Source organism: Apus apus, chromosome 1 (genome assembly GCF_020740795.1).
Source record: "Apus apus isolate bApuApu2 chromosome 1, bApuApu2.pri.cur, whole genome shotgun sequence".
Classification (NCBI taxonomy): domain Eukaryota; kingdom Metazoa; phylum Chordata; class Aves; order Apodiformes; family Apodidae; genus Apus; species Apus apus.
In genome coordinates, this window is record NC_067282.1 from 13,416,708 (window position 1) to 13,431,460 (window position 14,753).

The 14,753-nt window shown below is 35.7% G+C and overlaps 1 protein-coding gene across 3 annotated transcripts in view; it reads left to right on the forward strand.

Annotated features, from left to right (window-relative positions):
• The window catches only part of CNTN5 (contactin 5), a 628,741-nt gene that overhangs the window by 382,961 nt on the left and 231,027 nt on the right, over positions 1–14,753 (forward strand). For all 3 annotated transcript variants that reach the window (XM_051643085.1, XM_051643105.1, XM_051643094.1), the window contains 3 exons: positions 2,330–2,548; positions 9,452–9,575; positions 14,340–14,515. In XM_051643085.1, the coding sequence (XP_051499045.1) occupies positions 2,330–2,548; positions 9,452–9,575; positions 14,340–14,515 (519 nt within the window). The remainder of the gene's footprint in view (positions 1–2,329; positions 2,549–9,451; positions 9,576–14,339; positions 14,516–14,753) is intronic.

The following is a 14,753-nucleotide window of genomic DNA, read 5'->3' on the forward strand; positions in this document are numbered from 1 at the left end:
GTGCCTTGCATCCTTGTTACCAGCTACGATCTGGCCACATCCCAACTTCATCAGAGAAAAGCAGAACTGCATCCCAATCTGCCCACTTCCACATTTCCTGCAGCATTTCTAGAGAGGGTTTCAACAACCCAGGGGATATCAGAGGATCTGAGCTGTGATGATCAGAGGAGCTCCAATGCCAAACTAATTAGCTCTCCTTGCACCAGGACTGCTATGCTCACCACTAAGGATTTCCATCCTCTGATGTAGACTGTGTAGGAGACTTTTATCCCTTTCCTGTGTCCATATTCCTCATGGAATATCTTCCTTCTCTGCTTATGAGAAAAATGTCCATTATGCATTAAGCATTTAATGTGGTAAGTTTAAACATGGACATTCCTGCATTTATCTGAAATAATGTATACTTGTTAGGCCAAAAATATTTTTGTTCATAAGATTAACTAGCATTTGGTGAGACCAAAATAAGAGAAAAATATAAAAATTTATTCAAGAAACCACAATGACCTTGAGATTCTGACCTCAAATAAATCAAAATGGAAATAAGTTATTTTAATGGGAATAGATTTTATTATGAAATTTTTAACTTTTTTTTTTTTTTTTTTTTTTTAATATTCCCCTGGAACTGGGAAGATTTTACTTTGCTTTCCCCCTATGGAAAAATTTTACTTTAGATGAACTAAAATACATCATTATTGCAAAATGTTGAATGTATTAAAAATACAATCTAAGGTATTTTTATGAAATCACATTTGTATTCCAAAGGTAAGATTTCAAGAGGTCTTGTAAGATGTATTTTCACACTACATATTAATTTAGCATGATGATGTTTTGTTTCTCCCTCTCTTTGTGGACCAAGAAAGATAACGTTACATTTATTATACAAAAAACAGCATGATGTATAATAGAAATTACATGGTTCATAAGACCAAGATGAAAAATTTTGAGTTCTCCTTATTTGTGCCTTTTCCATGTGATTGCCAAAACCTGTATTTAAATCCAAATTTTAAATGAGATATGTATATTTAGATCTTGCATAGTTTAAAATGGTAGTTTTAAAATATTGTGTCTGCTAAATTCCAGCTTCTTCTACATGATAGAAGAAGTGCATTTTTATCATCTGATCAGAGACAATAAATACTGTGCTGAAACGACATCTTCTTACACCTGGAAGATACTTAAGTGTTCCATGTCACAATCTTAATAAAGAAAAATGCATATTTCTCTTATTTTAAACAATGTGAAACATGAAATTGTTCAAATTATGTTTATGCTTACCATGTTTTTCAGAAAGTTCTTCAGCAAGGCCATGAACTAATATTTTAAATATATTGTATTTCAGCTGAGTGTGCTGCTGTTCAAAGCTTTTGAACACTCATAGTTTTTCACTGTTCATGTTATGACAATGTTAAGAATGTCCAATTTATAAATACTTGTCAGCAGCAGAGATGACAGAACAATGATCTTTTTTCTCTGCCAGCTACTTCCACTGTCCCCCCACAAAACTGGTTCCTTCATAGGCTCTCTTGATATGCAGTTTGAGTCCCTTTGCTCATCTATACAGATGTATTTTTTAAATGTTCTTCTCATGTTAAAACTGTTGCATATTAAGGACTATTGATTTCAATATTTCTGTTTGCTTTGTTCCTGCATATCCTGAGTGATCGTTTTAATCTATTATAATAATATAATTTATTTATTTCTCTTCTATTTGGCCTTACACAGGGACCAAAACCTTGGGCATTGCTCTTTGTTTGTAGGCACTGAAATTTTAAGTACAGGCAGAAAAGGAAAATAAGGGAAGTTGCAGAGGTAGAAAAGGAGGTGACTTTGGCATTTGTATGCTTTTGGGAAAGATATTTGTGCAAGTATGTCTCTTGGGCTTTTTAGCTAGCCCACTTGGTTTGCAGAGTAGTATTGAAGTGAACATTTAGCTTCAGCAAGTGTTTTTTGAACTGCATACACGAAGTAATACAAGGCTATGAAGGAAATATGGTGGCTTGGCAGACGCTCTTCTACTATTGAGTTAAGATCATAGAAATAGAATTAAAAATATTGAAAACTTCATTACCATAGGTAAGAAATTAAATAACCACCTGATTTTTGTATTGTGTTGAAACTGCAGGGAAGTTTTCTGCCTTAGAGCTCCATGGTGCTACCCAGTTCTGTCTAGAAGCTAAGTCCTCTGGAGTCCAGGGTGTCTCTGGCACTCCTTCTATAGATAAAACTTTTCTACTGTGTAGCTAGGTATTTTTTTGAGAAGCGATAGATTTTGTTTTTATTCAGTATTCACTTCTTGTTTCTTTTTGGGGTTTTTTGTGTTTTTCTCCAGATTATTCAGAAGCTGTTCCTGGTCTCCCCACTTCATATGCTGCTATCCTAAGAATTAAATCTGGTAGCTCACCTTTAGCCTCATTTAATTCAAAGAACAGACCTCGCTTAAGCAGTCCTTCAATAGGAAGTCTGTCTTCACCGGGCTGGAGAGGAGCTGCACAACATTATCACTCCCCAACAAATCTTCACCACTTTTCAGAAGCCTTCAAACAGGATGGTAAGTCTAGTTGTGCTCTCTGAATCTTTGAAAGATTTTTCAAAAGCAGGAGAATTTTTCAGCTTACTTCAGTATTTCTCATATATGATTTTGAATTTTTTTAAACATCACCTGTTAAAACATTATTTCTTAAAGATTTCTATGCAGAATATTACCCAGTTCACGACTGAAAGTGTTGAATCAATTAATCTCGAGTTGTGCAAGATCTGAATCTTTTTTTTGTTGAATGACAACTCCTGATTCCACACCACATGCTAGATTCAGAATTTACTAGTCTGAATTAAAGACACAAACTACTAAGTTTATTTCATTGCTAAAAAAATACTGCACAGTATTGATTAATGTGGCATGCAGTTCAGATAGTATAAACTAAATTTTAAGCAGATGCATTTGTTTCAGGCTACAGAACAGAAAACATTTCAAGCAACAGGAAAAAATTGCCATATCTTGCCTAATAAGCAAATAAACTTATCTGCTTCAGAAAATATAAATCTGAAAATATGAAAATAATGTTATCTCCTTTGCTGTGTAAACTCAGTCATACATGCACTGTATGCTGTTCCAGCATGCAACAAACTAGAATCAATATACATACCTTGGGGCTTATGTATCTGCCTGAACTTACCTGCCTAAAGGAAATGCCACAAAGCCCCTTAGCTTTTCAGTTAAATCAAACATAGTTTTAAGATTAAATGTATCTTAGAAATGCATGTGTGTATAAATACACATACATATATATGTGTGTGTCTGCTTCTATATATGCAAAATAATTATTGTAAATTGCACCCACCTTCATTAATGTTAAAATATGTTACACACAGATTTAATAATTGGAACATATTTTTCTGTGATGAATTAGTGGGCTTCTTCTTTTTCATTATAGTAAAGGGAATTTATATTTTGACAGATTATAGGGGTATTAAAATGGATAGTAATTATTTCTTAGATGTTAAGTGAAAGGTTGTTTTATAGAACCTACTTAAAAAATCAATATTATCGCTGAAGCTAATATGTTTTTTTCATTTTTTTTTAAGCTGAAAAAAGAGGGTTTCTACATTTTAGTTGAATAAAGAAATACGTTTTCTTTGAAAGCAGAGAGATTATATATAAACCCAGAATACTTTCAGAATATACTGAACATATTAAACTGTTTGTTTTCATAGTAACTAAAGTTAATCAGAACATCCTATAGAGTCATTACCTGAAGTGCATGCAACAAGCACAGACTGAAAAGAAACCAAGAAAGAAAGACACTTTAAAATGAGTTTGATAATGAGTAGCACTAAAACCTGATTCATCTTTACCAAAAGGTGGCTTTCACTTAGTAGGACTAGTATAAAATTAAACAATTTTATGTCATTTAAAAAAATGCTATTGATATGCACATTTCAGCTACATATAAAGCCTTATCAGCAACTGCTATGACTTTCTGAATGTCTCCTGATCATAATGCCCAGGACAGACAGATCACTGGGATATGGTTTGGTCCATGGTATGTCAAATGAGTATTTTTCTGGGTAGGATCTGTATTAATCCAATGTGTATTTTAAGATGAATGATCTGTTAGTGACCCCTCCTTTTAGGCTGCTTTAGAAGTTCTATCATTTTATAGTATCTTGTAGCTTTTCTTTAGAGTTTTATTCCACCTCCACATGAGCTAAACAGGCCTTTGAAAAATGAGCAAAAGAAAAAAGAGAGAAAAGAAACCATTGTTTTCCCAGTCCTGTAAAAACTTGTGAGTTTTTAAAAAATGTTGCTAAATTACTCATCACCCTTTTTCCAACTGCCATTTGGACAAATTTTGTCAGTGTGTCAGTGTCAGTGTGTCAGCTGAAAACAAATGGTTTGTCTTAAGATCTCTCTAGTCCACCTTCAGAGCCACTAGCAAAGCATCCACCAGCACCATCTGCAGTAAAAAAGTGCTCCTAATGAGACATGAGCAGATGAAATGGACAAGACCTGAAGGAATACCTGCTTCCCCAGTATTCATAAGCTGACTGAGCACGTCTATTTTGGAGGCCACTTCAGAGACCTCCTGTAGCTCCTGTGTCACACATGTCAGCTTTATTGCCAGAAAGAGTCAGGGCAGAGGAGAAGAAAGCCTGGAAAAAGGCAGTGGGGTGAGGGAAAGGCATTGCTTTAATTTTTGTCTTTGTTTCTCACTATCAAAGTCTATTTTAACTGTAAATAAGTTTTCCCAAGCTGGGCCTGTTTTGCCCATGACAGTAACTTGTAAGGGATCTCCCTGTCTTTATCTCAGCCTGGAAGCTTTTTCACTGTATTTTCTCCCCTGGGGGGGGTGAGTGAGTGGCTGGTGGGTGCCTGAAGGCTGGCCAAGATCAACCTGCCCCAGTATAAAATGTACTGTATTAATACTGGTCGGAGTGTAGGTGCTGTAGATGTGGGTGGCAGTGGTGATAATTTTAGTTTATGAACACTTCTCCTATATGGTTCTCAAATATCTAGTCTTTCTAATCCTGTAAAAATTTGAACACATACATAAACCAGTTTGATTCCATAGAGTATCTGTAAGGTTGCTCAAGTGGATTTTATAATCAGGCCCATTTTTTCTCTTTTTTCTCAGCAATCATTCCTGTCTGCTGTCATCTAAAAAACCTAACCCTCACCATGGTTACTCATGAGATTAGCATAAGGTCTCAAAGAACATTCTGTTACAACTATTCATGATCAAACTGTGGTAAGACCCAGAGATTAATTTTTCAAGGAAGAGTCTCATCAGAAATAGCAGACTGATGCAGCTGATTAGACTTGGGACTAGTAACCAAAGCTTATTAATCCTTATTAATCAGCTTTCTTTAGCATAATTGAACAGTCCTCCAGCCTAGTTTGTAAAAGGACAGATGTACAATCTCTGTAAATATTAATCAATATGCAGTTATGCTCTACACTGAATAAATTGTATCTAGGTTTTTGATGGTGACTAAATAAATATTTTAAGAAGTGATGCAATACTCTTCAAAGAGAAATTAAGAAACTCCCAGTAGTAATCAGGTGAAATTCATGTGATCACCCACTTCAGACAGGAAATACTCAAGCAGAATGACATCAAGTTCATTTCCTGCTGTTATTAGTATAGATACAGTTTGGAATTTCTGAATCAAGTAATGACTGCACCAAGATTGGCAGTGACACCAAAGTTGTCGAAAAGTTTGCTTTTCAACTGTTGCACTTCATTGCCACATACCTATAATCTCCAGGCCCTAAAAGCAGTGGTGGATGAGAATCACCAATTCCTGAGAAGGCTGATTAAATCCCGTAGTGATCATTAGATATATATTTTCTCCAAGTACTTCAGGTTTTTGTCTAAACATTATTGTCTCAGGGGCCATGCATGCCTCAGAAACATCACAGACAGTATAAAAGGTTAAGAAGACATGGTGTCATTCAAGAATCAAAATTAAACAATTTGACCAATTGAAAATGGTGAAGTAGTATGAACATTATAGAATTTACAGGAGAAATTTGAAGTAATTTATCTCAATACTGAATATTAACAATTCATTTACCACTGAACTGAAGGTTTTTAATAATAAATTAAGGTTATGCTTCCTTATGTGTCTTCAATTTGAAAAAACTTCTAATAACTAATCGCTATTTAAAATAACAGCTGATAAGTTGATAAGATGAAAAAAGGCAGCCAAAATTGTATTAAAATTTTTCCTGAAAGTTCATTTTATCCTGCGATGTTAGAAATACCTGTATTATGGGAGATGCCATGCACATATATGTTTGGGTTTTTTAATTTTTTTCTAGACAAATGGATTAACTACATAAATTTAGGGTGGCTATTCCTATCACTCTGTTTAAGAGATTTCAGGCTGTGGGGTCACAATTCAGTCCAAATCTCTCCTCAGTCCTGACTCCATAACTGATTAGTTTTGCAGATCTGCAGCCTCACACTATGACTCTCTGTGTGCCTCTGCATCCCTCAGTCTTGCCCCACCATGAAATAGCAGAGCTAGCAGAATGTGTGCTGGCTTCTGGAAAATATTCTTAAGTTCCACAGTTTCAATGCAGCTTTAAACTTACCAGTTAGAAGGGAATACAGGAGACCCCAACTGATGTTCCAGGCCAATTTTTTAAGAGTCCAGGACTTAGCATTACCTCTAATAGGAGGTAAAGTACCAGCTAGTTAAGCTAGATGCCCGTCATTGATACAACTACTGAAGCTTCATTTTATTTCAGCTTTTATAGCATTATGTGTTTAATTAGAAAAAATTGTGTTTGTTTTGTTTTGTTTTTTTTTAATATTTGAAGGAAATATTTGTATCTGCAGTGTTTCCTTCATTGCTTTTGAAATAAAGAGAGGAGGCACAGTACGTAAGATTTTCAGTTTCATTTTTATCACTGGAATTAAGATGGTATCATTAGGTGATCTGTTACGTTTTCTTGCAAATCACCTGTCACACACTATTGCATTTTTTTAAAATCATTCATTTATTGAGCCAAATAATTAATAACCATATAGTCTTGTCTGTTCAGCAAGTGCTTTGGTCTCTTCTGAACATGTCCTTTTCTTCAATTATTCTGTTGCAGTCCAGATGATCTAGCTAAAAAATAATTCAGTCAATTTACCTGTAAACTGATTAGCAACTCATTCATTATTATGTTGCTTCTGAGTCTCCAAATAATCTCTGCCAGTACTCCACACTCCATTTGAAATGCAGATAAGCAGCTAACAACATCTTTTCATCTTTTAGGAAATTGACTCAACTGCATTGAACTTTTTTGGTTACTTTTGTCTGCACTTAACTACATATTTTAATCTTTTAGGAAAATTACTTTCATGTACTGAACTTTATTTGTTACCTTTATCTTCACTTCAGGCAGAAGTAAAACCTTCTTCTCATTCCACACAGCACAAGTGTTAGGTCACTTCCATTAAAAATGTGAGCCTCTGCCTAAAGAGTTATGGTTATTTTTCTGAAAGAAAAGTGCAACACAGTATTTCTGTGAGAGAGCTCTGATTATTTATGGTCCACATTCACTAGTATTTTCTCTTGTGCAATGTAAGAAGCAGGCAGCCAAATCATAAGAAACGATCAATACAGTGTTTTTTACACCTAATTTTGTTTCTTAAAGTAAGTTTTGCCAGCTGTTTCCATTGCCCTTGTGGCAGCTGTAATGCTCAAAACTTAGTACTGGAGTTATTTTAACTTAGTAATATAAGCACATGTCATAAATCACTTATCATGGTTGGTTTTTATTTTAAATAATGCAGATAACTGCCTCATAAAATATATTTCTGCCAATACACCCAACTGATGTACCTAAACATGGAAGTAGTGTATATATGCAGAACACAATCCACACAGTCTTACTAAAGGGGCTAATAAGATTGAAAATTATGCAAAATACAAACTACTAATTGGTGACACTCTTATTTGCTCTCTTTACAAATTGACAGGCTAATTATTTAAATCTATTTCAGTAGAAGCATACAAAGCTGAAAATAAAGATATTTTCAAAGTCTGCATTTGAATAGCAGAGCAAAAAGACAAAAAAAAGTAAGTGTGTAATAAGTGTATAGTCACTAAAAAGGAAGGCTGAATAGCATAATGGGTTTTCATGTGGTCTTTTCACTGTATGGTAATACAACTGAGAAACCCAAAATGTCATAGGATTTAAGGACATGGAAGTTTGCATTTCAGGACTAGCATACTATGATGTACAATTCTTCTCATTTTTCTTCAGACTCTAAGACTTTCTTCTCTTTACCAAGACTCATAGTCGTGTGTACCTTTTCCTGTCCATCCAAACTTTTTCAAACTATTAGCGGTATGAAAAATGTCACAGTTCCCAAAACTGTGAGCCCATAACATGTTGTTGAAGTTGTGTGCACTTTGAAGAAGAATGCAGTACATAATTTTTATAAGTCAATGTCCAAAACCCAAAGCCTTCAGGTTCACTTTTCTTATTTCAGGATGATATTAATAGAACAAATATGTCAGGAGGTTATAAACCACTCAGTATCAACTGGAGGACTTTTATGACGTGAACATATGAAACCATAAAACTCACAGAGAAAACCCTTCTCCCCTGTGTTTCATTGCAAGTAGTAGGACAATGTAACTATCTCCTCTCACCCAAGTCATTAAACTAGAGCTCTAAATTTGAAGAGTGTTATGGAATAAATCATTCGAGTTTTGAGCAAGTCCAAGTTGATTAAAATTCCATAGTCTTCTAGAGCACAGTGAGCATTTTAGTTATTCAGGCCTATGTGATCTTGAATGCTATAATTGCAACCTTTTACTTTTTGAAGGTAGCACTTCCCTCTTTATAGATGTGTTCAATGGGTTTATCCAGCTTTTCTTGTTCAGAAATATAAATTCATATTAAGATATAGATACATGCCAAAATTAAACAAGAGTGTGGAGGAAAATTAAATGTCAGGTTTTGTTATGTTATTTAACAGTAGCCACCGTTTGCTGCCTTTAATTTTGAAAGTGATATTTCTAAGGAACTCCTTTACATTAAGGGGAAAACTTTGTCTTAGGTCTTTGTGAAATAAACTGCTGCAAGCAGTAGGAAAATTTTTCTTTACCTTGCACTGTATAAACAGACTCTGCTCCTCATGCTTTCTGAATTCTCTTGAGCTGATGATTAGGCTGCAGATCAAAATATGTCTGATGAGATAGTCATTCTAATGCATAATGAAAAGTGAAATCATATTACATATTTTACTGCTAACTTAGTAATATTTCTTCATTTAAAAAAAAAACAAAACAACACTATTGCAATTTAATATAGCATCTGAAGTGATGTGAAATGAATATCTGGAAAACAAACATAAATTTGCATACTTTAATCTCACTTTTTAAAAGCTACAATACATTTACATTTATTCAGACTTCCTAAACTACAGCACTACTATTTCCACAGAAAGTGTTGACTATGGGCCGGTGTTTGTACAAGAGCCAGATGATGTAATCTTTCCAACTGATTCTGAGGAGAAGAAAGTATCTCTGAATTGTCAAGCTCGTGGAAATCCTACTCCCACATACAGGTACCTATTTCAGATTTTTTTTAAATTTCATTTTCAGAATATTAGCTATTGTAATCCCACTGTGAGAGTCAGTGTGCTTTGGAGAACAACATAACAGAAACAGCTCTGTGACACAACTGACTGAATGTTCTTTTTCTGATTCTGAATAAGGAGGAAGGACAATGGTAATGAATAAAGGAAAACCAATATGTGAAGTTTCAAGTTATGTTCTCTGTGCATTGTATCTATCCATGTTGAGGCACCCCCTCTGCCCATTTTTTTGACGTGTCTGTAACAGCTAACATCAGAATTTTTTTATATATTTTTTTAAGCATCTATAAAGCTACAAAGTAAAGCTACTAGAATTTCATAAACTCCTCACTGTGTGGGATGAAAGCTATGTTGCATTCTTCCTTATTGGCATTCCTTAAATAATTTCAATTATGTATTTTCTGTTTTGTTGATATAAAAAATGTACATTTGTTCTACATACTCTTAAAAGTGCTAGCAGTCCATTAAACATAGCATGTGACCATGGAAAAAAGGCACAAATTCCCATTAAAAGAGGGAAGACCTGTTACCAGCCCTCTCAGACAACCTCATCAGTATTGTGGAGATTTTATTTTTGGAGAACCTATGTCATTTCCTTTCTTTCATGGTCCAACCATTTTCTGCATTTTCCCAGTGAAATGCAACCAACAAATACAGGTATCAGAGTATCAAAAAGGGTGGCTACTAAGAAGATGGAGGTTCTCTCTTCACAGGGAACCACATGGAGAAGGCAAGGGGCAACAGATAGAAGAGATTTTTCATAACAAGAGAAGTTTCATCTCAATATAAGAAAGGAATATTTTCTGTGAGAACAATCATTCACTTAAATAACCTCTTCAGTCATGTATCAGAGTCCCCATCACTGGAGGTTTTCAAGATGCAATTGAACAAGGTGATAGATAATCTCATCTAGGCTCCCCTTCCCATGGAAGCCTGGACTGCAAGGTCCCCTCCAACCTGGGCTTTTTTATGATTTTGTTATACCCATTCCTTCAGCTCTCCAGAGATTAATTGGTGTCAGCAGCCTCATAAACAAACTGCCCTGACTGCTGTTCATGCAAGGAAAGCTCTGACCCTAAAGGCCCTGTTCTTATAGCACAGTTTAACTTCTGTTGCTGCCACTTGCCTGCACAGCATATGCAATATGCACTGCCATTCAGAGGAAGGGAAAAGAGATATAAACTACAGTGTCAGGTATATGCAGTTCTCTATGGCAGGAGCAGAGGGAATTCAGCCTCGAAAAAGCCTGTCCATAGGCAAAGGTCTGTTGCATGTCACTGCCCGATGTTTGGCATATGAAGTACTGAGGAGAATCAGCATTTCCATGTCACTTAAACACCCTGTTCTGTTGTCTGCAACCACTGAACAATAGACATCTTTATTTACACGGGCTGTCAGACCCATGCTGCTAAAAATTAGTTTCACCCCAAAACAAAATACAGTACAACTTTTTTTTTTTTTAAAGCTCCATTAAAAGAACATTTAAAGAGCTCTAAAATACCAAAACTAACATATAACTTATGATGGTGTTCAGAACCTGTTTACAATTTTTTTTTATTTTTTTTTTTTAGGATATTACTTCATTTAATAGCATGGAGAATGCTCACATCATTTCAGATTTTCTCCTTCCTTGCAAAGAGCTTTTTTCCTCTTGCTCAAGGGGAAACAGCAAATTTTAATTTTCTGAGGTCCAGTCTAAATCTATCTAGATGCATTGATTCAGGGAATAACTCCTGACAATAAACTGATTCAATTTCATCAGCGTTTATGGAAATTATACTTTAGAATCACAAGTCAGGACCTGTACAATGAAGAACATAAATAAGATGCCTTCAGTGAGAAACACAGACATTCACAAGCATCCAGTGGGATCTCATAGATCATCAGTGTTACTGAGTTAAAGGCAGATGCAGAATTCCCTGAGATGACACTTCACTACCCTGCTTTCACTGCTTTTCAAACACTGTGTTTCCTATTTTACTTAGGACACATGTAAGCTGAATATAATTTTCTTGTCAGTATCATTTCATGATCATATTTCTCCTTGAAAAAAAAATTGGCCTAAGACAAATCAGAATATTTTTAAATATTATCTATCACTTGTCTTCAAGGAAAAATGTTACCCCTTATTTGGGTTTCTATCCTTCCACATCAGTCAGAAGAAAACATGTTCCACAATTAAGTGTTGTTTTTCCTCTAAAGTGCTTGGATTACATGAAGGGAATACAATCATTCAGAATGGACCACAGGATATATAGGCAGACAGCCATAAATATCCAAAGTTTTTGGGTAGCACTACGAAAACACAGTTTTACATTCAATTTAACTGAAAGTGAAACTTAAGTGAAGAAAGCTAATTAAAGCAACTTCATATTGTGTCAGTTCCCATTTGGAAATGCCCAAACATGCAAGTTTCACTTTTCCTTTACTTAAATCTCCCATAATTTCTGTATCAATTAATTTTGAATTTTTATTTCATATAGATATATGAATATATATGTAAAAGTTAATTTTTTGTTATTATTTAATTAAAAATCCCAAATAATTAATAAATTGTTCAGGGTGAAAAGTTTCTACTCTTTTTAGCTCTGCTATGTATGAATCTCTTGAAAAACATAGTACATGTTACAGGCATTTCCCTAATACCCTTTGCAACTTAAAGATATTGTCAACAGTGTTTCCTCCATTAAGTGAAGTAGGGGTCCTCTGTGATCACAAGTCCAAACACGAAAAAAGCAAATAACAGTGCATAGTTCATCCTAATTCTGGCATTTCTGATCTTTGGGTTAAGATAAATTCAGAGCTACTGCATCTGAATTCTGCTGTCAGTACCGCATTCACCATGAACGTTAACAAGATAGTGTGAACTGATAATCATTTTGCTTTGCTGAAGTTGCCTCTGGAGTCTAGATATTGCCAAGTTCTTCCAGTCTTTGCTGAACTCTGGCAAAGCTTAGAAATGACTGACATTTTCCTGAAGCAACTTTGAAATTGCAGAGTGACTGCAAACTAGCAATGCACACCTGTTTACACTGCTTATCTCTTCTTTGCATTCTTTAAACAACTTCATGTTCTATACAGTTTGACACAAAACCAAATCTAAAAAGTCTTCTTATGTGGATTATTATTCTTTAATTGAGATATTGCACAGCCACCCATCCCTCTTTCCTCTTCCCCCAGAGGTTATTCCAGAATGCTGGAGCCTGTTAAATCTATCTGAAGGCCCTCTCTATTCTACCTGAAGGGGGCCTACAAGAAAGCTGGGGAGAGACTTTGTACAAGGCTATGTAGTGATAGGACAAGGAACAATGGCTTTAAACTGGAATAAGGTAATTTAAGTTAGACATTAGGAAGAAATTCTTGACTGTGAGGGTGGTGAGACACTAAAACAGGTTGCCCAGGGAAGTTGTGGGTGCTTCCTCCCTGGAAGTGTTCAAGGCCAGGTTGAATGGGTCTCTGAACAACCTGGTTTACTTGGAGGTCTTCTTTGCCGTGCAGGGGGGTTCAAACTAGATGATCTTTCAGGTCCCAAACCATTCTATGATTCTATTATGAGCCTACGAAATCTTTTCTCTTGCAGCCAAGGGACTATTGCAAGATTTGTTTTTTTCAGTCTGGAGAATGAGAGGGGTGAGGCCTTTTGGCAGATACTATCTAGAGGGAAAAAAAGCCACAAACAAAACACCCCCAAAACTTACTCAAGCAGCAGAAAAATTACGAGACTCTTAGGTTACTTCTGAAACCTCAAAAGTGAAGTGTTGATTCAGGAGTTATTCAATGCTTTGGCTCAGGTGTGATACTTTGTAATGTATTCTACAGACTGGCTTTTTCCACCTTATCTTCACTCCTATCCCTGTCTTTCCTGTTCAGGCTTTTCTTTTCACCCCCACACACCTCCCAGACTTACCATTCCTTCTGCTAACTCCTCTTCCTCCTCTTCAGGTCTGAGCATCCACTTTCCTGGTAGCTGCCAGGCATTACCTTTGACCAGCCACCAGCTAATTTCAACCTCTCCTGTCCCAGAATTCTCTGAGGATCATTTATACTGTCCCAGCTGTTATTATTTTGCCTTTGTCCATTGCCAACAACCTTTGTTTTAAAACAGCCTAAGTACATAAATCTACCTCCTTGATCTTCACAGGTCTTGCCTTCTATATTTAAATCATGTTTCTCTATTTCTTGGGCCCAGAAGAATACATGCTGAAAGAATAGCAAAAAAAGGTTCCTTGCTCTCATGCAGAGCAGACTCAGCTCTGCTTACTCTAAGCTCATGTGGTCCTAAGGCTTTAATGATAGAATATTAGTTGAAACTTTTGTTATTGTAAGCATGGTAAAAGTCCTTTTTTTTACATAAAGGATGCATCTGCCACACAGCTTTCAAGTCTGAAGCCTTTCTGGATGATAATGTTCTTCAGGGAAAAAAATATGTTACTCATTTGATTCAGCACAGGCAAAACAAAAAACATGTTTTCTTTTCAGAGGTTGAATTAATTATTTTCCTTGTGGTTTTGTTGTTGTTGTTGTTTTATCTTTTTCAGAAAAACAGCTTTTGTCAAGCATGTGTTGTGGAATGTCTCCATCGAAGGCTTTGCCAAAGCAATGGGTTACTGCACAGAGTGTCTTTGAGTAGCTGTCAACCTTGTACCTATTGGGGCTGCCAGATTCTGTATACTAAGCTTGATGCCTTCCTTCTGCCATTTAAATGCTCAAGTAGTTTCTTTCTTTTTTACTCAGATGGCTTCGAAATGGAACTGAAATTGACATTGAAAGTGATTATCGCTTCAGTTTAATAGAAGGAAGTTTGATCATCAACAACCCCAGTGAAATGAAGGATTCTGGACAATATCAGTGTTTAACCACCAACACATTTGGCAGTATTTTAAGCAGAGAGGCTGTTCTTCAGTTTGCATGTGAGTAGTAATTTTTTTAACATAGATCAACCAGCAACCCCAAATCCTTCTTCTCAGGGCTGTTCTCAGCCCAGTCTCTGCTCAACCTGTATTTGTGCTTGGGATTGCCCTGACCCAGGTACAAGATTTGCACATGACCTTATTGAACTTCATGAAGTTGTCATGGGCTGACCTCTCAAGCCTGGCATTGCTTCTCTCCAGTGTGTTGACCACACCACACAACTTGGTGTTGTCAGCA